This window comes from Camelus dromedarius, chromosome 16 (assembly GCF_036321535.1).
Source record: "Camelus dromedarius isolate mCamDro1 chromosome 16, mCamDro1.pat, whole genome shotgun sequence".
In the NCBI taxonomy this organism is placed as follows: Eukaryota; Metazoa; Chordata; class Mammalia; order Artiodactyla; family Camelidae; genus Camelus; species Camelus dromedarius.
Genome location: NC_087451.1, coordinates 38,732,030 through 38,756,502, shown reverse-complemented (window position 1 = coordinate 38,756,502; position 24,473 = coordinate 38,732,030). Strand labels below are relative to the sequence as shown.

The 24,473-nt window shown below is 53.8% G+C and overlaps 1 protein-coding gene across 1 annotated transcript in view; it reads right to left on the bottom strand.

The window, feature by feature from the left end:
• CACNG4 (calcium voltage-gated channel auxiliary subunit gamma 4) overlaps window positions 1-21,624 on the bottom strand; it is a gene marked incomplete at its 3' end in the record, with an annotated part of 45,534 nt that extends 23,910 nt beyond the window's left edge. Inside the window, 1 exon segment of the mRNA XM_064494892.1 lies at window positions 21,374-21,624. Coding sequence (XP_064350962.1) covers window positions 21,374-21,593 — 220 coding nt within the window.
• Between the last annotated feature and the right edge of the window lie 2,849 nt (window positions 21,625-24,473).

The following is a 24,473-nucleotide window of genomic DNA, read 5'->3' as shown; positions in this document are numbered from 1 at the left end:
GCTGTTCGGTGCGGTCCGAGCGGTGGGAGAGGCAGGGGCCAAATGAATCAGAGAGACGATGGGAGGCGGGCCCTGCAGGGGGCCCAGCCGACCTGCAGGCAATAGGCAGACAGGGCAAAATCTCCACTGACGGAGCTGGATTTCTAAGGACACCAGAAAAGCGGCCTCCTCACTTCAAATAAAAGCTGGTGCTGCAGATTCCGGCGGCCTCCTCCTCTTTCCCCGGCTCCCCTATCCTCTGTCGCGTAGAGGGCAGTGTGCAGGAGCAAGATGGATCCGTCCAGCGGCTCAGATGGCCAGACTGGCCGAGCCGCGGGGCACTGCGGAGGAGAGCGCTCTGAGCCTCGATGCTTGTGTCCCAGCCTGGTGCTCCCACTGCGGCCACAATACATGGCGGGCTGCAGGCAGATGCCTTCCAGACACTGTCACACGGTTTAGGCACCGGCACATGGGGACCCATGTGGTCAGGCTGTGTCCTGTTGGGCCAGTGGCTCTGTGGCCCTACAGTGTGCAGTTGCACATGCCCTATGCACACACAGGGGAGGTGCGATCACGGGGCAGATGCACGCATGTACTACAACTCTGCTTCCTCCCTCGCTGCAGAGCTGTGGCGTGCACACGCCAGAGGTGTGGCTCATCTCAGCACACCGCTGCCGTACACGAAAATGCACACGCAGACCAACGGTAGACACTGCTCACCATCCACACGGGTGCCTGAGAGTCCCTGCATCCCAGGGAACTACACTTCCCAGGCTCCCTTGCCCTTTGACTTCAGGGTGTGCTCAACCGGAGGCACTGGAACATGAGAGGGCGGAAGGTAAGGAGAAGTCAGCATAATTTCCTCCTCTTCTTTGGGTGGTGTTTGCGGCAGCTGCAGCATCTCTTCTGGGAGTCCAGTTCCTTCTGGGAAGTCCCTCTCTCTGTGGTCTCATCTTCCTCCGTGATCTAAACACCTGCTGATGGCCTGGCCTCTGGACACTGGTGAAACCACCTCCTCTTGCTTCCTCTCCACTGTAACGGTGGCAGGCGTCCCATGGTACCCACGTTCGGCTCTTTAGCTCTTCTGTCACCTGGGGCATCAGCTCCCTCTATTAAATTTCCTCTGTCTAAAGACACAGAGTGGCCTCTGTTTTCTTGGATGGCCCTTGGCTGATAGAGGAATAGTAATGGCCATTTACTAAGCACTTAGAACGTGCCAGTGACTCCTACACGCATTATTATCTCCTTGAATTTTCACATGGATGGAGGATGGGGTTGATATATGGACTCCATTTTGTAGATGAGGAAAATGAGGCTCAGAGAATTTAAATAACTTGTCTGAAAAGAAACTCCCATTTGAACCCAGTCGTAATGGAAAGAACACAAGCTTTGGGGCAAACCTCATCTTACCCATTTAGCGGCCGTCTGTATGCAGGCAAGTTACCTATCTTCCTAAGCCTGCATTTCCTAGTTTCAGGACATGCCCACCCCCCCAAAATGGAAACCCTGTACCCATTAAGTAGTTACTCCCATTCCTCTTTCCTCCCAGCCCCTGGCAACCACTAATATGCCTTCTGTTTCTATGAAGACGTTGGGTATGTTGTATAAAAGGAATAACACAGTATGTGGCAGGTAAGCGTTGGATTGTGTCCCCTTTCTGCCAAATTCAGATGTTGAAGTCCCAACTCCCAGTACCTCAGAATGTGGCCTTATCTGGACATAGGGTCATTGCAGAGATAGTTAAGAAGGCCCTTAGGATGGGCCCTAATCCAATATGATTGATGTCTTTATAAGAAGGGAAAATTTCACAATGCACACAGGGTGAGCACCCTGTGAAGATGAAGGCAGAGACCAAAAAGCCAAGAAAAAACAGAGACCCCTGGCAGCCACCAGCATGTTGGGGAGAGACACAGAGAGATTCTCCCCTACAGCCCTGGGAAGGAGCCAACCCTACTGACACCCTGATTTTGGGCTTCTGGCCTCTGGAGCTGGGAGACAATACATTTCTGTGGTTCAAGCCACCAGCTGGTGGCCCTTTGTTACAGCTGTCCTTGCGTTTGTGTGTGACCTCTTCCACGTAGGATAATGTTTACAAGGCTCATTCGCGCTGGAGTGTTTCCTGTCACTGTGCTCCCAGTCCTCTAGGGCTTAGTTCTGTTGTGTTGAGAGCTAGGGCCGCTAGACCGTAAGTGGTCACTCTCTCCCAGCGAGCACTGCGGGATGGAGACGTGACCTGCGTGGGGAGGCCCACCGGCGTGCACAGTCCTTCCAGGAGACACAGCTGAGGGGACCTCAGTAAGAAGCTGCTTCTTCATGGTCACACCTGGGGGTTCCTGGGGTGCAGAGCTACCCCATATGCCGCTGAGAAACAGCTTCCAGCCTGAGTGGCTCCACTCACTGCCCCAGCGAAGTTTCCAGCTCTCACCCTGCATCCAGGGGGTAGGGGCCCCCCCCAGGGTTGCCTCACAGTGTGTTGCTCTGGAGCTTGGCCTTGGGAGACAGATGGCTTGGGTTCAAATCCCAGTGCCAGCTCTGCCACTTGGGAGAGTGACTGTAACTTGCTGTGCCTCAGTTTCCCCATCTGTGAAATGGGGATAGTTAAATAGCGAAGAAATCAGCTCCCACATGAGAGCCTTGTATGGTCTTCTATAGACCAGCTGCTATATAGGGCCCCGCTGTTCCCCAGACACGCCCTGAGCTCTTGCCCTGGAGCTGGACTTTTCAGTCCCACTCATAAGGTCCTCTGTTCCTCCCAGTGTCCTGTCTTGCTTGGTGACACAGCACCCACCCTGTCACCCCAGGACGAGCTCTCCCCTCTCCTCCCCATGTCTCCAAGACAGATCTCACGTGCATCCTCTGCTCCATCCCGTGTCCTCGTTAAGGGCTCATCTCCCCTGGGCTGGACTCCTCCAGAGTTTTCCTAACAGGTCTCCTGGCCTCTAGCCTGGCTCCCTCCACTCCATCCCTCGGAGCAGAGCCACTCCTTGCCCGGAGGTCCGAATGCAGGCTCCTGACACGTGTGAAGGATGCCAGCTTCCGGCCCCACCTTCCTCCCCGACGCTGGCTCCTGGGCCTCCTCCTATACTGGGCTTTTTGTCTCAGCAGACCCAAATTTCTTCGGCATTCCAGAACCAACTGTGTCCCGTACATCCCAAGTGGCTCACTCGGGACCTGGGATACAGTAGGCACGCGCTAAGTCTGGAATGCCTGAGCGCGTGCCCGCTTCAGAGCTTTGCCTGTGCTGGTGCTCTGCCTGGAACCCTAGCCTCCTTCCTATTTCCTTAATGAATTCATGCTCATCTTTCAAAATCGGTTCAGATGACTTGGCATCTAGAAAGACTCCTGTGCTCACACCCCGTGCCTCAGAGGGCCTCCCTCTCCCCACTCTGTGCAACTGCAGCTCCTTGGATCTGTGTGTACTGTCACATTTCTGCACGGAATTGTAATGGATTTGGGTGTCCTGCTGTCTCCCTTCTGATTTCTTTGAGGAACAGGATTCTATTTTTCACCCAGGTGCTCAATAAAATGTCTGTGGAATGAATAAAGGATGAACAGATGAGTGAATGAATGTGTGAATGAATGAAGACGTGACTCTGCACATTCAGCTCCCTCTGCCTGCAGACTCCTGCATGTTCCACAAGACGCAGAGCAAATGTCACCACCTCTGGGAAGCCTTCCCTGATTTCTCTCTGGACTGGAGAACAGCATGACAAGCTTCTCTTAACCAAGGATCCCAGAAGAGCCCCATCCACTTAGGAGCCATTAAAGGGCAGGCCCTACACTATTCAACATGGTAGCCAGAGGGATCCTTTTGGAACCCAGGCAAAAACATGTCAGGACTCTGCTCCAAGTCCTCCACAACTCCTTCTTCAGAGTAAAAGGCCAGGTCCTTACCAGTGGCCCCTCTCTGACCCACATCTTCTGCTCCCTGCTCCAGCCACTCGGCTCTTGAAGGCCCACGACACCTGCTATTCCTCTGCCTGACCTGACTGTCCCAGACACCTCTGCAGGGCTCACCTCCTCACCTCCTTCAGGCCTGTCCCTTTGAGGCCCACTCCAGCCACTCTATCATCACAACCTTCACCCTGATGCTCTCAGTTTTTTCTTGATTACTGTGTGTCTCCCCTGTGACAACAGTCATTAGCACGAATCGCTGTTCTATTTACTGCTGGGAAAACTTTCCCTACCACCTAGAATGCTGCTTGGTAAGTAGCAGGCACTCAGAAAATGTTTGCTGAATGAATGAATGAACTTTTGGATGCCCATGATTCTGTCCAGGGGCTGTTTTTTCAATTCTCAATGAGTATTTGCTAGATTTTAACACAGACTCAAAGAATGTACGGGTGGAGAACTGGGGGAGGGGGCAGGATGAGGACTGATGGCAATGTCTCCCAGGGCAGGGTACCAAACAGTTTTTCAAAACCACAGTTGCAGAGTCGAGAGAGAGCAGTCTCCCAAGGGGTTTTGCGGGTTCCATGAGAGTCTATTGACCATCAGGCGCGTACAGGTGGGAGGTCTCGTCATTCTGAACAGCTCTGAATCACGCAACTCGCTGAAAAAAGGAACATCATTTTCTTTTAGCAGGTCAAGCAGACCAAGCACAAAAACAGTTGCTGGATGAATGCCTGAGTGAAGAAGTGAATCTTCGCATCTTCAGAACTGAGCACAGGTAAGTGCACACGCTCCCGATGAATATTTGCTGGATTGATGAGAATTGAAGAAAACAGAGGCCAGGAGGTGGGGATGGATGGGGGCAGGTGAGGGCTGGTGGCAGGCCACCTGAGGGGGCTTTGTCACCCCAGAACTGTACTTGTCTGTTTTTAATTTTTATTGAGGGTAATATACCGAGAGCAATCCTAAGAGTGCAGTTTGATGGTTGTACGTCTACTCTGGGTAACCATCACACAGATCAAGATATAGACCATTGCCATCCCTCTTGCCCCCTCCCAGTCCGTTCTCGACAAAGGGAGCCACGTTGCTGACTTCCATCACCCTATATTAGTTCTGCCTGCATTTCAACTTGATATGAATGGAAGCATACAGTATGATCAGACTCTGTTTTTCTATCTGCCTTTGGTGAGTCGGGAGTCACCACGTGAATGCCAACAATTGGAATCTGGGTGTGAAAGCATGCTGGCAGGTGGCATCCCCTGCAAAACGTGGGTTCCGGGGGTTTGAAGTGCACAGTTACTGCCTCCTTAAAGGAGCTGTCTTGAGCAAAATGATTTTCACCTTCTTTGCTGAGAGCATCCCATCTTAAGAGCCGCCCTCGGTCTGACAGCAGAATCTTTCCTTTCCAGGCTGCATGAGTCAGCCCCGAGGCCCGGCATCGTGCGCTGTTCTGGTCACGACGCTGTGCCCACCTCTTCCGAGAAGCCTGCCATGCCAGCCTGGCCCACAGCCAGCATCTGGCAGCCACTGAGCTGCACCTGTGGGGATGGGTCTTGCTCTGTCTTCACATGCAGCCCTCCTCCTCCCACCTTCCCTCAGCATCAGCAGCCTTTGCAGTGGCCCCTGGGTTCCCAGAGTCACTGTGGCAGGCTTGGGACATTTACAAGACACTGAGCCACTCCACAGCCTCTCCTCAGGGAGACTGCTTCTCTTCCCTGACATGCAGCGGGCACAGGAGACTTTTCAGCATGGGACTGGAGACAAAGCCGGCGATGGGTTTTAGAGTTGGAGCCCGGGATGCAAATGCTGGCTGTGTCCCAGTCCAGAAAACCTGCCTCCATCTCCCCGCCTCCCACGAGGGAAGTGCTCCCCGTGCTGTGTCGTAGGGATGAAAGGAACTATGCAAAGTGCCTGCACATGAGAGGATTTCAGATGTCATAGCTATCGCTGTCACGGCTCGGTGAAGAGGAGGATGAAATCTGAAGCTAGATTGTGTGGATCTGAATCCTGATTTCAACACGTGTTCGCTCTGGGGTCTCGGGCAAGTTGCTTAACCTCTCTGAGCCTCAGCTTCCCTGTGTATACAATGGAAGTAGGGAGAGTACCTACCTTACGGGGTGGCTGAGGATAAACTAAACCATGAATCTATCTATCTATAAAGTGTTTGGGACAGTTCCTGGCACATAGTAAAGGCCAGATAAGTGACAGCTTTCTCTCTATGCAGATGCCTGATTAACTAATAGTCCGCTAGATAATTAACAGTATTCAATCATAGCTGTTACAGGGATGACATATGGAAAGGTCTTGAGATTATACATATAGTGCTCAGTATACAGTGAGCGCTCACAGATATTTTCCCTGATTTTAAAAAGAATCTGTGCTGTGGATCCTACACAGAGAAGTGAGCAGGAGGGTGTGGGATGGATAAGCAGGTAAGGGTGGGGGTGGGGGGACAAGGGCTGTTAGGTTTTGCAGGGCTGGCCTGGCCCCCTTCCTGCTTGTGGGCAACTCGACAACCCACCTCTGATTAAGGGGAGGGTCCCCCACGGAGCTCTGGACCCCAGCACCTCCTAGAGCTCTTGGCACCAGCAGCCATGCCTTAAAGGCTTGTTGCTTGAAAGCCAGAAAAAGGAGCTAGAGAAAGCGCCCAGGTTTAAAAACAAAAAACAAGAGAACCAGGTAAATTTCCTTCCCGACCCTCCAGAGATGGGGAGACCGAAGGATGGCATAAACACCACTTCTGAGCAGATGAAGGGCTCTCAAGGCTGAAGATGAGTGCTTTGTTTTCAGCTCCGGGAAAAACTGAATAAGAAGGACTAGACCTCGCCATTAGAGGCATGGAGATTTTGATGAGACTCGAGAAATAACTTTCCAGCTCAAGTATCGAGCATCTCAGCCACAGACTGCCGGACGTGGATGCCTCTCTACCCATGCACTGGCGCTTTTATCTTAACTACGACTGCAGCTAATGGCTAAAAGCAGCGCTAATGAGCACCTGGCAGCAAGGACCCCTGGTAGCTGATTCCTCATCATTGATTGGCATTTGAAGGGTCAACTGACTCACCGAGACAAAGAGCAAGGGATGGTTCACAACGGCGGTGCAAGTCACAGCCGACCCTGCCTTTCCTCCGATATTTGCCAGGCAAAGACCTTTTCTAAAGAATTTACACAAATGGAATTGGCGATGGAAAAACTCTGAGACAGAAGAAGCCTTTATCTTACAGCATTTGAGGATTTTTTTTTTTTTTTTTGGTTGGTGCAACGGAGCATGCTTAAACTTGCCACAGGGAGATTTTTCAGGGAAAAATAAAAAGCAAGCATCTTCTGTTCAAACTTCATTGGATTCATATTTTAAGAAACTTTGGCCTGTCTGGTTCAGGCAGAAAGATACCCCCGAAGGAAGATTTCATGGCAGAGTTCTTATATTAAGTGCTTAGTTTTACATATGTGATAAAAGTTTGTAAGAGCATATATCTGGGTTTTATTTACTGTTCACTTACTGTAGTGGTCACTTTGGGCAGTTTTATTGTACGAGATGGATTTCTAGGAATGGAAACCCAGTGTGTAAATCGTGCTTACAGGAAATAAAGATTCAATGGTGGATAGCTCGAAAAGGCTTTCATCCAGGAATCACTTTGGTTATAAGTCAGGGGTGGCCTGTAATCAAACACTGACAAAAGGTGACTGGGCATGATGCCTGGAACGTGTTCCTGGATGCGTTTAAGATTGAAGAGAACAGACACCATCAATGCTGAATGAACGTACAGACCCATTCATCTGTCTGAGGATTGGCGCTTTTTAAAATTAAGTATCAGGTTTATGTACACTTCCTCCCCAACACAATAGAAAATTTGAAAAAGACAGAAGGCGATAAGTCACTCAGAGTTCCCACGACCATCATTTAAAAAAAAATTTCTTTTGCTGAATTTTTTTCCCAGTATTTTTTCAGACCTCATAGAACAGCCACAGCCGTATTCACATCTATTCTGTACCAGGTGACCTTTAGAGGTTTCACATCTGTGGGTTTTTGATTCACTCAATTTGCTATTTAACAGAATTCCCCTCATGTTTAATAACCCTCTTAATAATCACGGAGTTAAAAGAATACATTTTTATCTACTCAGTGTCTCCAGAACTTTCAAAAGACTGCCTTGAACAGGAAGTAAGAGAGGGCTTGTGTGATTTAAATATGGCAGACCAGAAAGGAAAAGGGGGAGGAATAATTAGAAACACAAGTTAGGAAGAAAGAAAAGGAAGAGGGGGAGGGAGGAAGGATGAGGGCTGGGCAGGAACAAATGAACCCATAGAAGGGGGCCGACTCGTTGACCAGGTGGATGTGGTCCTGGTGGGGGCGGTGGAAGTGGAGGGAGCCCAAACAAGGACCCTTGGGCACATCGAAAGCCACCAAGTGGGAAGAGGAGCTGACCAGCGTGAGGATGGGGGACAGGCCAGGGACCAGCAGGCAACTCCCCAAGAGATGGAACCCCAGGACCATGGCCACCGGCCCCAAGTGGCCGCCAAGGTGCAAGAAGGAAGACCCTCCAAACGGTTAAGCAAATGGGGCCTCTCCACCCACCAGGCATCTGGCCTTGACTCACACGCAGGAATCCGTGGGCAGAAAGATAACAAAAGCTATTTTTCATGCAAGAGGAGTCGGACATCAGGAAAAATCAGAGCCCCTTTGTATGACATGCCAAACTGCTGAAGCGAGAAAATGTCTCGGGCGAGGGCTCAGATGCGAGCCGGGAACAGCGCGCTCGCCCTGGGGAACCCGGCCGTCAATGCAAGCTTGTTATCGGGCCGGAAGCAAGCGCCGGGCGGCCTCCCCCCGCCGCACGGCCGAGACAAGCCGGTGACACGGCCTTGGCTGGACTATCCCGGCCCTGGAAGGAAGCCTGGGTGTCCTGAGATGTCCTCGGGGAGTCTTCGGGGAGCCACGCTCTTCTCCCAGCTTGCAGTGTGGACTGGGGGCTGGGGTCTCCCTCTTCTGAGACCCACCCTCACTGTGGGCCCCCTTCCCCTGTAGCCCCACGCACAGGGCTTGCTTTGGGTTAGCAAGTGAGAGTAGTCACCAGGCTTCGGGCACCGTGTTCCAGCCCCAAGCCAAGTGCTGACACAGCTCGTCTCGGCTCCTGCCAGCAAATCTGCACGGTAGATGTTGCTAACACACCCATTTTGCAGAGAAAGCAACTGAGGCTCAAAGAAGGTGAACTGGCTGGTTGGAGGTCTCACAGTTAGTAGGAGACAGAGCCTGGACTCAAACCCTAATTCGCTCCGGGATTGGGGCCCTCCACCACCACAGCCACGGCCATGTCCCCCCTCCCCACCCCGCACCAAGATGCCACTCACAACAGCTGCTGTGTATCTCAAGTTTATCCAGAGGCAGATGTACGTGGAGTCCCGCGTGCATTTCCCATTTCCCAAGACCCAAAGAGACAGGCCTTGTTAGAGCCCCCAGGAGGAGGCCCTGACATCCAGATGTGTTCTGATGCTCTGCCCACACCCTGCACTGGATTCTGCTGCGTGTCTTTTCTCCTGCAGGTTCCCCAGAACCAGAGAGTAAGTTCCCCAAGACCTCTCTGTACCCACAGGGCCCAGCACGAAGCCAGGCACTCAGCAGGCGGCCCATAAATGCTAACAGAGTGATGGAGTTTTAAGTAACATTGCTCTCCATCTCCAAGGCAGCCCCAGGCCCTGCGTACTGGTTGTGGTGGCCCTCGGAGAAAACAAGATGGTTCCAGCACCCACCTCTGTTCCCCACCCCAGCCACCAATTTCTGTGCACTCAGGACCCTCCAGTATCGCCTCCCCTCCAGTTCCAGCTTCCCCTGCCCCATCCTTCCTCCAATCAAAGTCTTTTCTCAGGATAGAACAGGACACCCAGGCCTGGCTATGTAATTTTGAGGGTCCAGTCCTGCGCAAAATAAAAAACGTGGGTCCCCTTGTTCAAAAATGATTAAGATTTTCAAGATGGTGACAGCAGAGCATTAAATGATGTGTAATGTGCATGAATACAGCCCTGGGGACACCAATCATTTTTTCACATGACCTATTATTACTCGGATCTGGATTTTTCTAGGGCAGTCTTGATTTAAAATTTTCTGCATCCCCTGCCTCCTCCTCTGCCATCTCGCCACCAAAACTAAGCATGTCAACACTTCAAGATCTCAGTAACACCTCCTATATTGCCTCTCATATCTACAACAACACGAGAAAATCTGTCCTCTGCTCTTTTGTCTAGAATTTTGGTTCAGAAAAGACAAATGCCTCAGTGCTATTCGTCCTGTCAGGGAACCAGAGGCAGCGGGGTTCAATGGTCACAGCCTGACATCTCCTTACAAGGGGAGCTGTCTCCATCCAGCCAGCAGGTAACTCCCACATCCGTGTCTGCAGGCCAGCCCTGCCTCTGCCCTGTAGAGAGAGTGGTCTCCCAGCGCTGTGCACTCAGCCCATCCGAAGCCGAGCTCCCTTGTACCCCCACCCCCACCCCCAGGACACTCCTCCTTGGTTCTGTGTCTTGGGGAATGGCTCACCGCCATGGGGTGTCTACCATAATATCTCTGTTTTACAGATGAGAAACAGAGGCTCAGAGAAGCGAAGGAATTCGCCCAAGGTCACAGAGCTAATGCAGGGTAGGATGCAAACGCAGGTTTCTTTGACCCCCAGCCCTGGTCCTATTAACCGTCACATGGACTTAGTTCAGAGATCACCTTCCCTGACTCCCTCCTGGACAGGGAAGTCCCCAATGGGAGATGATAGGGAGGTGTGTGGGGCTAGATCTGCAGGGCTTCAAAGATCAGGGAACGAGTCTGACTTTATCCCAAGTGGGATGTGGTCCCATTGATGGGTATCGAGCTGGGGAGTGACATGATCTGATATACACTTTTACAAGAGCTTTCTGGCTGTGTGTGAAGAAGGGCTAGCAAGGGGGTGGGCAGGAGGGACAGTGGGAACACCGGTCAGTGGGGATGCCCACTACTTGGGGCATCCAGGCGAGAGATGACAGAGGCTGGGATCCAGGTGGAGGGAAAGCCGGCAGGGCTGGGGAGGGCTCTAAGGAATCGTGCCAGGATGTCACAGGAAAGGGGTTTTTAGTCTTGTCTCTGTGGTGGCCAGCACTGTGCTGGGCACAAAGCAGACTGTGGGAGAGGCAATGGGATGATTCTGTTGAGGTGAGAACACACTAACCAGCAGAAGCGAAAGCAATGGCTGAGGCTACCACCAGCCTGCAGGTCCTTGCTGAGGTGTCAGGGTGAAGGGGGCCAAGCCAAGTGTTTCTAAGAAAATGAGCCTGAAGTCCTATCCCCTCTGCAGTGCCTCTGTGAGAGCACAGCCACGCTGTTTTTCACAGTACTTTGCCAAGTAACCTCTCATCGGATATTCACACAACCCTGGGAGGGAAGAGGAGGACATGGTGAGGATGGAGGAAAGAGGAGGAAGAAAAGACGGAGGGAGGAAGGGATGGATGGGGGATAGAGGCAGAAAGGAGAGGGGAAGGATGGAAGAAAGAGGGAGATGGAGGTAGAGAGGAGGGAGAATGAGGGAAGGATGGAGGAAAATGTAGGAAAGATGGAGGGAAGGATGGAGGAAGGGAAGGAGGGAAGGATGGAGGGAGGAATGAGGGAAGGAAGGAGGGAAGGACGGAGGGAAGGATGAGAGAAGGATGGGGGGAAAGACAGGTATCATTTACCAATTTGACAGCCAATCAGAGGCTCTAGGAGGCTAAGGTATATGCAGAAGATTGTGCAGATGGTTAGTGGCAGAATTAGGACCAGACCACAGGTCTCCTGACTCCCACCCTGATGTTTCCACACTCAGCTCCCCGTTCTCCTTTATCAGAACCCTTATCCCTAGACACTGGAGTTCACAGCTGTAGTCTCTGTGCCTACCAGGAAATGGGATGAGGGGATGAGTGCCTGGGTGGCTGCCATCACCACCCTGGGCGCTGCCTTGATGCCAGACCCTATTTCAACTCTTAACTGAGAACGCTCAGGTTCTGATTTTATGGTTCACAGAAGCCATTCAGAGCAGTTCTGCCTTTGAGAGGTGATGAAACAGTGCTGCATTCTACACCGGCCTGAACATCCCCAGGGATGCTCAGCTTCTCCCATTCCCAGACCTTGGAGGCCCGTGAGCTGACCTGGGGCCTCACTCAGCTCAGCTGCAAAGGTTGGCTGACTTACTTGTTCTGGGAAAACTTCCAAGTTTCAGGAAATATGGAAATAGAGAGAAGGCAATCATACCTTGAATATCTACAAGATGCCAGGTGCCATGAGGGTTATTTTGCTGTGTTTTCTTGTATTTTTTACAACAATCCCAAGGATTGATTCGATGATGCCCCCGTTTTACAATGAAGGAACTGGAATTCAGAGAGTTTAGGTAATTTATCTGAAGACACACAGCCAATTAACGGCAGAGTCTAGACTCAAGGCCAGGTCCACACGACTTCAGTGCTAGATATCTGATGCTGCCACTTCCATGTGGACTACAAAGGGTTGGCAAAAGTGAGCTGACACAAGCACGCAGCCCGTCTGTCTCCCCAGGGCCAGGAGGTGACAGAGAGGCTGACGGCAGGTGAGCTAGGGAGGCTAACAATGTTTAATTATTTGTTTTTCTTCCAGGCTCTGGAGCTGAATTTGAGTCCAGAAACTCCCCTGGATCTTTCCATATTCTCTTCTGGAGATGGGGCAGCAGCGGGGTGGGGGTTGAGGCGAGTGGGGAGACACACAGACGGCACTTGCTGGCCACCCTGCCTCTGTGGGCTTGGCTCGGTAGGAGGCACAGAAGGGCTGGATGCTGTAGTGGGGGGGTGCTTTGCTTTGGGTCTGCAACCTCAGAGGTGGGGGAGGGGAGTAATAGGTGGGGGAGGGGTGAGAGCAGCTCCAGTTAAAGTCCAAAGGCCTTTCCAGCCCAAGTCCCTTTGTGACTGGGGGACCTAAATGCTTGAGGAGTCCAAGGACAGACTTGGGGTTGACTTTATGGAGGACGTTGACTTGAAGGACAGATTGAAGTTCAGGGGAGGATGGGTGGAAGGAGGGATGATGGAGAGATCCTGATGTTTTGCGGAGCAAAAGGCTTCTTCTGACCTAAGTACATCCTTGGCTCCAGCAACCCAACAGGGCGGCTCCCCTGCCTCCATCCTGGCTCCAGGGAAGAGGGAGGGAAGGAGGAAGAGGAGGAAGAGGAGAGGGCCTGGTGCCAAGGCCAGGCGTGGCTAAGGGTGAAGTCACACCCTGCATCCTCGGGCCAGCAGGGAGCCTTGAGTCTTCGAAAGGAGGTACCATCTGCTTTGCAAAGACCCTGGAGCTTCATTTGGAGGGTCATTTGGACCCCAGCCCCATCTTGATGCTGCAGGGGCATCAGGGAGCCCTCAAAATGCGAAGGGGCAAAGATGTCTAGCCTGTGCCTGGATGGCCACCCTCACATCCCCCACGTGTGGGCAGTTGGCAGCTAACTTCTCCGTCTGACTTGCAGCCCCCACCCAGGAGCCTGGGGGCATAAAGAGGCCCTGGCAGACTCGATTCCACCCAGGGTTCTCAGAACAAGCACGCCATTTGGGGAACGCCTACTCTGTAAGTGTGTGCTCAGTACTTCCACGTTCCCTGCCTCATTATTCCATCTTTCAGACACGTAAACAACTCAGAGAAGTTGAGTAATCTACCCAAAACTACACAGCTACCTGCAAAACTTGGATTTGAACTCAAGTCTTCTCTCCCTCAAACCTGGCCTCCTTCCTCCATCTCATGCTGCCTTTTCAACAGAGTCCATCTTAATGGGACAGAATGTCCCTTCTACAAGGAGATGCGGGGCACATTTCTTCCAGGCCTCTGTATCCGAAACAGCTAGGCTTCTCTTGAGCCATTATTTCCTTTTATTACATGTGCCCCGTGGCCTTTATACCTGGGCACGTTCTTCTCTTTGTCCCAGCCCAGGAAGCCCAGAGGCAAGTCTGCAGCCCACCTCTGACAACCCAGCCAGCCTTTACAGCAGGTGTTTTATGCACCGACTGCACTCAGCCATCATCTATTTTCCTTATTTCATTCTAACTTCCATCTCAGTCCCTCACCTATTTCGTAATTTATCTTGTCCTTTCCTTCCTTCCTTTCTTTTTCGGTTGGAGGAAGAAGAACTAAACAAACACAGTAAAATCATGTGATGTCATGTTCACGGCTTCAAAAAGTTTCTCATATGAAGAAATTGATCTATTAGGAAAAAACGTCCTTGGTCTGGTACCAGGTCCTGACTTGCAGCTCAGAAAAGATGGTCTCATGCAGTCCTTCCCAGAGCGCCCTGGGGGTGAAGAGGAAGAACTGTGGGGGGAACTTGAGGGTGGACGTAGGCAGGCCCTGCCTGGCCCATCCTTGGGGGTGAGAACCAGTCTGTTCTCATTTACAAGCTGTTCCCTGGAGAACCAGCGTGCGCGCGCACACACACGGGACTTAACCGTGTTGCAAGTGGGGTGCTGGGGCAGAGAAGGCCCAGAGGAAATGAGTTCCTTCCTCTTTCCGCACTTCTGGCGGCCTACCTCGTGCTACAGGGGCCTGTTGCCCAACCTTCGCCCAGGTGCCAGTCCGAGGGGAGGCTGTGCGGGCAGAGCCCTAACCAGGCAGCCCCCACACCTGCTTCTGCTCCCCGCTCTTACTAACCAGCCATGTGACCTTGAGTAAGTCGCTTTGCCTGTCCAGCCTTGAGGTTCCTTTGCTTGCAGAGTGTGAGGATTAGGCCACATCAGCAGTTCCCATCCCCATGGGGACACATGCTGGGGTGTCACAGGCAGGGTGAGCTGGGTCACCGGTGATTCATTACTCTTAGGAAAGGAATGGAGCTGGGCACCCTTGATGCCTCCTAAAGCTGATGCCAGGTCATCCCCTTAATAGAGATGCTCCCCGTCCCCCGCTGGCAGTCCATGCGTTTTTTCCAAGGAAAAAGAAATGAATGGAGTTCTTATTAGTTACCAGGAATTAGACCTGCCCTTGCCCTTGACCTCAATGATGCTTCCCGTAGAGCAGGGGGCTCTCCATGGGGGGCAATTTGACCCCACCCAGGAGACATCTGGCAAAGTCCAGAGGTATTTTTGGTCACTACAACTTGGTGGGGGGCGCTGTAACTGGCTTCTAGCTGGTGAAGGCCGGAGACGCTGCGAAGCCTTCTGCAATAAACAGGATAGCCTTCACAACAAAGAATGATCCAGCGCCAAGTGTCAAAGGTACCAGGTTGAGAAATCCTGCCCTGTCGTGAGGGGCAGTGGTGACGAACCCACCACACTTGGACTATTAGGAGTCATTGTGGTTCTCCTGAGTTGCACTCCACTCCACTCGGCCCCAGCCTCCCAGTCTGGGCACCTGCAACAATGTCCAGACTGGTCTCCTGGTGGCCTCCCCTGCCTTCCAGAATCTCCATTCCCCACGTGCAGCCAGCAGATCTTCTGAAAACAGAAACCAGATCACTTTACTCTCCTGCCCAAAACCCTCCAGAAGCACTGACCCCTCATAATATGAAGCAAATAAAGCAGGCTCCTGACCTTGACCTTGAAGCCTCCTGCAGACCCCTATGCAGTGATGGAGCCCTGCCCACCCCTGCTCTTCGCTCATGCTCCTCCATCCTCACCAGGTTCTTTCCTGCCTCAGGGCCTCTTCCTCTCCCTGGGAGCTCTCCCACCAGCCTTCCTCTGACAGCTCTTTCCCGTCCCCTTGACCAACAGCCACCCAGCACACCCCTCTGTCTGTTTTTGTCAAAACACTCATCAGTACCTGGAAGTGCCAGCTACCCCCTTAGAATGTCAGCTCCAAGAGAGCAGGGACCACGTCTGTTCTGTGCCCCCTGTGACTCAGAGCCCCACACGTCTGACACAGAGCAGGTGCTCAGTGAGCATGTACGGGAGAATGGGGGAATGAATGAATGAAGGAATGAAGGAATGAAGGATGCCCAGTAGGCAGGTGACATATCCTTTATATGTATGTCTTAACAGAGAAAAGGTTGAGAGCCACTGAACTAAGTAATCTCCAAGGCTCTTCCAGCTGGAGAACCCAGCTTCCCATGAGTCCACTTCGAGGCCACGCTGAACCTTGTTCAACCTGGAGGCTGTGGGTGGGGGCTCTCTGGCTGGGGCTTGTGTGGCAGAAAGTCAATGGTGGCAGGAATGTTCCTGATCAACCAGGCTCCACTTTCAGATGAGGAGACAGAGGCCCACTAGGCTCTCCAACACCCTGGATCTGATCATCTGAGGCCCCTTCCGACTGTGCTTCTGGGACTATGTGCAGAAATCCCCACAGTTTTGGCTGTCTAAGGAGATGGATACAGGAGATTTATTTTAAACAGCTGTTGGTTTCCTACTGAGCCCTTCTGAAGCCCCTGACATAGGGGTCCTCCAAAGCTGGCTCTGCAGTGAGGCCATTAAGTCAGGCTGGGGTCCACTAAGATCCCCAGCTTCTCTTCACTAAGTCAGCTGGCTCCAGCTGGTTTTTCCTTATAAGAAGAGAGAAAAGAGTAAAGGACACAGGAGGGTGAAGAGACAGAGCAGACACGAGAAGGGACTGCCAGGGCCCCTCCTGAATGATTAGAGAGTGAGCACCAGCCGTAGAGCAGGGACAGGAAGGAAGAACGTCTGTTACAGACTGAATCTTTAAGTCCTTCCCAAACTCATATGTTGAAGCTCTAACTCCCCAGTGGTATTCACAGGTGGCGCTTTGAGAGGTGACTAGATTTAGATGAGGTCACGAGGGTGGGGCCTTCAGGATGGGATTAGTGTCCATTCAAGGAGAGACCAGAGAGCTAGCTGTCTGTCACATGCGGACACAGGGATCAGGTGGATCTGTTTGCAAGCCAGGAAGCAGCTCTCACCAGGAACTGAACTGGCCAGCACCTTGATCTTGGACTTCCAGCCTCCAGAACTGTGAGAAATAACGTCTGTTGTTTAAGCCATCAAGCCCATCGTGTTTTGTTACGGAGACAAGCCCCTCACCTGCCCCTTCCCAAATCTGGTCAACCTCAACTGTGATACAGACAGTGGACAGCATCCCTGGTGCCAGGAGCCGTGGCCTTCTTAAGCCTCATTTTCTCCACCTAGGAAAGGCAGATGATTAATATTTACCTTGAAGACTCGCTGGCAATTACATGAACGAATGCTATGTCCTGCATGAAGGTCTTCAATAAGTGATGGCTGTTATGATCAACTCGGGAGGGCAAAGGAGGGCCCGCGGGTGAGGTAACCAGCTGGCAAGCTCGCAGCTGCAGGAAGGAAGCCTGCTCTCTGCTCTCACCCACCTGAGCCTGATTGGACAGGCTGCCTGGGAGTTATTGCAAGAGAAAATGAAAGCAAACACAGACAGGAAAAGCACCCAGCCCAGTACCTGGCCTGGAGCAAGTGGGGAAAGGATGTTATTTGGATCCAAACGTCCCTGAATGATCCTATGTCGGGAGTGTGGTTTAAGGCAGGGCTTCCCCGTGGACCTGTGTGAAAGGGTTCCAGGTGTGCTGGAAGAGTGGGCCCCTACCCCCACCTCTGGGGACCTGGGCAGGTGCCCCTGAGATAGTCACGGATGGCGGTCCTCTCCGTCCCCACCCCCACGGTGCAGTGTAATAACTTCTCTTTCTCTGTGCCGCGGTGTGGATAAAGTCTGGGCACGCTGGTGTGAGATACTGCCCGGGTAAGGGAGGTGAGCATGACTGGGGCAAAGGACCCTCTCACTGTCTAAAATATCTCTAAACCTTTCCCAGTTAGTGCCCAGGGCAGAGCAGCTACGGGGCCATCAAAGGCTCGGAGAGCACTGTGAGTGTGTTGGGGAGCATGGAGGACATGGGAGGGGAGGGGTGCTGCTGAGGCTGAATTTTGCCAGGACCATTTATTCTAGACCCAGAGCTCTCCAGATGGCAGCACAGAGATGGTCCCATGTGGACCCTGGTGTCCAGCAGCCCAGGTGAACACTCCGGGGCTGACATGGGTGTGGGGGCTTTGCACGCTGATATGAGCTGCTACCCCTGGGGCGCAGGGTCTCCTCCTCCCCTCCCATGTTTATATGAGGTCTCCTGTCTCTGGCACATAGCACATGCTCCAGAATGCTTGTCTACCTTCTCTACCTTGCTTAATTCCAAACTGCATTCAAGATTGAACAAACATTGGTTGGTGGTAACTTTGATCAAAAGTCCACAAAGATTGATGCCTCCTTTCCCATGGCCCCAGCTTTGGGCTCAGTGTCACCAAAGATACAAAGAAAGAAGGAGGTGGGGGTCTAGAGGACAGAAGGAGCAGATGGCTCATTGTGGTGGCAACAGGCTAGTCCAGAACACGGTGGAAGAAGAGAGAGAGAAGAAGAGAGTGTGTGTTATGCAGTTTCTGTATGGGTTGTACGGCCTCACTTCTAAATGCCTTCACACTGCCGCAAGCCACCCTCAGAGCTGGGCTCCACTGGGTAGTCAAGTACTTGGTTCTATTTTTAATGGTAACCCAGAAGATGTTTGGGAAAGGGCAGGATGACATGGTGGGAAGAGCTCTGTAGTGAGACAGAGCCTCAAATCTGGCCCTGCAGCCTCTGGGCAGGTGCCTTGCCCTCTCTGAGCCTGCTTCTTCAGCTGGAGATGGCGGGGAAGACAGCCTCCTCTCAGGGCTGTTGTGAGCACACCGTGCGGTAACACTCACCAGGCTCTGTGTCCTGGAGGATCTGACACTTGTCTACTAGAGGGGCAGCGGGGAGACCTGGCTTTGGGGGCAGTAAAAGCTGAGGTGATGTCAGCCCTGGTGAGGCTGGGAGGAGCAGTTCTCTGCACGCAGCCCTGCCAGACTGCATGGAGGCCTTAAGTACATAGAGGGCTGGGCTCTCCTGACCCCGCAACATCCTTTATGGGAAACAACCAAAGAAACTGGACCTGCTGTTTGTGAGTTGCTAGCAAACCCTTCAGCGTCCCGCTGTCACAACTGGTGCTTTATTAGCTGCCTGCTGCAGTATTTCCTCAGCTTCAGCATAGAGGTTTGATCTTTTCATCTTTTTCCAGCTAATGCTTTGGGGTACTTTGTTAGAGAGCGGGTGAAAATAATGCATCGTACACACAAAAGCCAATATTGAGGTTACCATGGCCCCAGGGAACGGCCTGGGGTGTGTGTGCTGTCCGGGTCTCAGCCTGGACGCTCGCTGGCAGGTGGCAACATCATAGATGTCAGACGGCTGTCGGACTCTGCGATGTGCTTTTATGAGATAAGCTGGCAGGTTCCGCCCAGGCTGAGGGACGGTCACGATGATTCTAGTGCAACAAGGAATCCGGAACCAGCTCTCCCAGCTCTGGGTTGGTCTGAGGATGTTCTGGCCCTTGGAGGTGGCCCGGTTTGGCCCTCAGAACCCCTGAGCTCTAGGTGTATGTGTGTGGTGGGGGGTGACAGAAGCAGCCCAGTTCTTTCGGCGAAGTCCCCCAGATGGCAACTCCCCACCCTCCCTCTGCCAGCGGAGCCAGCTGCCCAGATCAGCTTGGGGCTCTCTTGATGAACATCGAGTGCAAACGGCTCGAGGCAGCTGGCAAGATGCTAAGTGCAGCATCAATCCTAATTAGGATGAGAAATTAATAAAGGAGGCATTCGAGCCACTCTGCAGAGGCCAGGCTTGCCGGTGTGGAGGAGTTAGTTCCAATTTCAACTGGGAAACTGGAGGGCTTGGGGTCCCCATGTGTGTCAGGCTGATGACAGTGGCATGACTTACTGGACCACATACACAACACCATGGAGCCTGTGTGGTAGAACAGGAGGGCCCCGGAGCCCCTGTGTCTAACTCAGGTGCTGTGGCAGGTAGTGACGTGGGTACATCCTCCAGATGAGAGGAGTGGGTGTTCATGATCTTAGCAACTGCACAGCAAAAGTGATGTTTTTCAAAAGAAAAAAGGAGGATGTGATTGTCGGCCCACCAATCCTTTGTGTGGCTGTGTTTCCTAAACTATTGATTGCACATTCTTGCTCCTGGAAGACTCCACTTAGCCCTGGCATTAAGCTCCAAACTGCAAAGGGCAAAGCCTCCTCGCTTGGGAGCAAATGCGGGGGGCAGAGGTGGGCAGGCCTCCAGATGAGAACAGGCATGATCTAGGGGGCAGAGGAAGGGGGCAAATTCAACCTCACCAAGCCAACCCAGCCAGCTTCACAAAGCCTCTTTTGACATGACTCCACATGCGGCCAGAAAAGGGGCCATCTCTTTAAGAGCTCCCTTCCAACCTCCACGAAAATTCAACCACGCTCAACTATTTGCAGGGGCTGTAACTGCAGTAAGGAAGGCTAGGTGTGTGGGAGAACTTCCCGAACAACTGAGGGGCGGAGTTAACACTCGGGGAAAGGTTGGAGAAAGAGAAAGAGAAAACGCTGTCCAAGGATTTTTGAAAGGAACGCTCTGCCAGCTTCCCCCATCGCTTTTCCAATCTGAAAGCCAAGACCAAGCGGCGGACCCGTCCACGACCTGGCTGGGATCAGATCGCCCTTGAACAGCCACCTGTTAGTTCAAGTTCCGCAGCAGGGCGGGCGGGAGGCGCTTAAGTCGGGCGCATGTCGCCATTGGAGGTGTCCGGGCCCCTCCCCCGGAGGGAGCGGTCCCCACAGTCCCAGGGCACCCAATCCCGGTCCCCAGAGGCATTCCATCCTTACAGCACGCACTACTCGCCGTGTCGCGCATCTGGGGGGGAGCAGCGCCCCGCCCCTCTGTCCTGGACCGGGCGGCCACGCCCCTCCCAGGCTGTTCTCGGTCCTAGGGACACCCCTGCTCATTCCTGTTCTATTGCTGATTCCCTGCCTTGGGACGACGACGGAGGGCTCCCTGCCCTGGTCGGGGGAAGACTCGGTGACGCTCTTCTCCCTTTCTCACAAAGCAGGGAGGAGCAGGCCATTGGCTCCGTGGAAGAGTAGGTGGCGGAGCAGGGTCTCCGGCAGGCGTTGGGCTTGGGCGACCTGGGTCTCTCAGAACCGTTCGGAGCCCAGTCCCCCACTCCCACCCCTCGGCCCGGGCCTGGAGCGAGCGCGGAGCAGCCCCGGAGCTCCCCGCCCCCGGCCGGCCCCGCCCCAGGATGGCCAGTTCCCATAGCAATCGCACAGACACCGGTTGCCAAGCAACCTCTCCCCCTCCTCCCTCCCCTCCTCTCCCATCCGCTCCCCCCAACCCCAGCCTCCTCCCGCCCCCTCGCCAGCCTCCACCTCCCCCGGGGGCGCCGGCGCGGCCCCTCGGGATTGCTCCGGTCTTGGGCTGCGCGCGCGCGTGAGTTTCGGTGTGTTTCATTGTGTCTGTGTGCGAGGGGGTGTGCGTGTGCCAGTGGAGAGTTTGTGGGATCGGTGTGTTTGGGGGCGTCCGCAGCCAGGAGGGCCCCCGAGGTAGTGCACAGCTGGCCGCTAGGAGACCTGCGGGTTCGCTCTGGCTCCTTTGTGTCTCGCGTGGAGCCACTGCCGCGCCCACCCCCTTCCCGGCCGGCGCCCGAAGCAGGGTGTGTGTGTGTTTGTGTGTGCGCGCGCGTGTGGGGCGGGAGGTGGGGGGTGCCAGGGCCGGACGTACCTTCGATGCAGCACACCCGCCACAGCCCGGAGTGGGTGAGGTCGCCGCGGGCGCGGCGGGGCGGGGGCCCGTCGTCCATGGTCAGGTTGGTGCCGTTGCAGATGTGCGCGCTGGAGTAGAGCCAGTAGTCGGTGCCGATGGCGATGGCCATGAGCGAGAAGGCGGCGAAGGCTCCGGCCGTGGTCAGCAGCATCTGCAGCCCGCGGTCGCATCGCACCATGGTGGGCGCCTCATAGTCCGCCGCCCGCCGGCCCGGCCCGCCGCGCCCGCCCGCCCTCCTCCCTCCGCGCGCCGCTCCGGGGGCGCGGGGGCTGGGGGGCCGAAGGCCGGGGGGCGGCGCCGCGCAGCGCGCTCCGACCCCGCGCCCCGGGCGTGCCTGCGCTCCGGCCGCTCCGGGGCTCAAACTCCGAGGCGCGGCGGCGAGTGAGGGTTGCGCGGGCCGCCGGGCGGGTTGGCGGCGACCGGGAGCTCCTCCCTCTCGGCCCGCCCTCCCGGCTCGGCCCGCGCCTCCTCCCCGCGCCCTCCGCGCCGCCGCCGCCGCCGCCGCCGCGCTCCCGGCCCGCGCCCCGCTCCTCTCGGCGCCGCCCCTCGAGCCTCGGCCCCCACCGGGTGTGCGCTCCCCTCTCTTCCCCCTGCCCGGATTGCCTCTCCCTCCCCGCCTCTCCCCTCTCCGCGCTCGCGCGCGCTCTCTGCTCCTTTTCCAGGGTTCATTCACATTATTAGAGCGAAGGAAGCCGAGGCACGGGTTCCCCAGGAGGATCGAAAAGAAACCGTTTTTGCAGCCTCCCCACTTTCCCAACCCAGGACACCCCGCCTTTCTTAAATGGCCCTGGGGACTCTTGAATATGTGGCGTGTGTATGTCTGTGTGTGTGTGTGGTGTCCCTTCTTCCCTATGCACGTATCTGTGCTGCTACCTGGTGATGAATGTATAGGGTGAGTGTGGGAGTGGGAGTGTTCAGGTCAGAATTCCAGAAGCCCCAGATGTGGGTCACAGCCCGGAGGCGTTACAGGCCAAGCCAGGCCCTGGCCACTTCCCTCCCCCCACCTCGGTGGCTCTTGCCCCCACCAGCTCCTCCAGATCCGCTGGCAGGGGCTGCAGGACCCAGACTTTGGGGTTGAGGGAGAAGGGAGGTGTCAGCCAGAGGTCCTTTGGGAAGAACATGAGATCCCTGTTTATAGAGGGTTGGTGAGGCTTGTTGAAGTCGAGGCTCTCCTCCATTACCCCACTTCTGATGGAACATTACTGCCAGCCCAGGAACACCCCAGTTGTACTGGATTCCACCATCTCAACCCCCAGCTGGTTCCCTCTGTCTCCCAGCTCCCTCTTCAGTACTTTTATTTCTTTTTCCCTTTCGCTCTACTCAAGCTTAACTGGCTTTCCCTCACCTCCTCCCTTTATTGCCAGCTTCTGCCTCAAGCACTACTGACTTCACTTAATTGTCTTTGCTGCTGGCATGTTCCCAATCTGGACACACTCCCTTCTCCTCAAAACCAGTCCAGGCTCCTCCTTCAAAACCCAGCTCCACACTCTCCCCTCCAGGAAGCCCTCAGAGACCAGCAGTTGTGTGTCCAGCATGCCTTTACTTCATACCTTCCCAAAGCTCAGGTCGCATCACTGATGGATGTCTTGTGGCATACAGTGCTGGACCCCAGGAGAGACTGTATATATGGTGAGCTGCTTTCCTTTTGAAAGATGCAAATTTGACCTCCTTTTGGCACTTTCCCTGGCCCCTACTACCCAAAGGAAGTTAATTACCCCCTGCTAGAGTTACTGGTTTCTCTTGCATGTGATTGTGAGCCTTTCCCATATCTGACACATATGAGAAGCGTTTAAGAAATGTTTGCTGAGCAAGAAGTGTTTCTTGCCCCCTGGAAAATTATAGTCTGATTGGGGAAAATAGAGCATATAATTAAGAGGGGGGAAACTCCAAGAGAACATAGCCCGAGGAGCAGACTGGCTGCATTACTTAGCATTTGTTGACCCCTTCTCTTGCCTTTGGGGGTGTCTGTTCTGCTTCCTCCAAGTCTCAGAGGACAAGAGTCATCACCTGTATTTTAATTCCACCCACCTGCCACCTGGTCCGGGGTTCTGCACCCAGCAGGTACCCAATGTGTGTCTGAAGGTGTGCACCAGGCATGAGATGACTTACTCTGGCTCAGAACAGGGCTGCCTACCTCTGTCCCTAATATCCACAAGTATAAATTCTGGGTTCTGTTCTCAGAGGCTCCCAGAAAGATGGATTTCAAACTTCTCTTTTCTTCTCCTTCTTCTTCTTTGAAAGGAACAAATCTTTGCTTCAAATTCAACCTTAAACAGAAGGCCAGCATAAACAAACCAGGTCTCCCACCAGTGAGCTCTATAGGTAAGAGATGGCATTGCTCTGGTTGAATGGGGGACCCAGAATACCCATATCCACCCACCCACACCACCCCTGGCAGCCCTCAAAGCAGCCCTGTGAACCTAGGCTTCCATGAAACATGGTGTGAAAACTGACATCCTCAGTCAGTTCCTGGGTCACTTGGGGACAACCCCTCCATGCTTGCAGGCTTCCTCGGGGACCTTGAGAGAAACAAATGAAAGCCAGATAAATGGATCTGATCTGTGGGGATTGGTGAATGGGGTCAGTAGCTTCCCTCAGTCTCCTCTTAGGTCAGGGAGATGACACCAGGGTGGTGGGGTCCTCCTCCAAACAAGTGACCTTTGTATCAGACCCAAGAAGACAGAACTCTTTATCAAAGCCCTGTTAGACCAGCTCCCACCCCTCTGTTCTCAGAGGGGCTCGTGGGAGAGTTGAAAAAGCAGGAGACTAAGAGCCAAGACTGTCACTGTCTCATGCTGACTCCATGACTAACTAACAGGGTGATCTTGGACAAGTCAGAACCACCTGGGTGAAAGAAATGTCTCCAGCACCCCCCTTTCAGAATTGTCTTCAGGGTCAAATTAGAGTACCTTGCACACCACATACACTTAGCGACCCTTTGTGGAATGAGAAGTAGATGTTCCATTTTCTACCTTTCTTTGGAGGCCACCAAGCTAATTACTTAACTTCTCTGTGCCTCGGATTCCCTGGGAATCAGCAGGGGGATAATAGCTAGAAC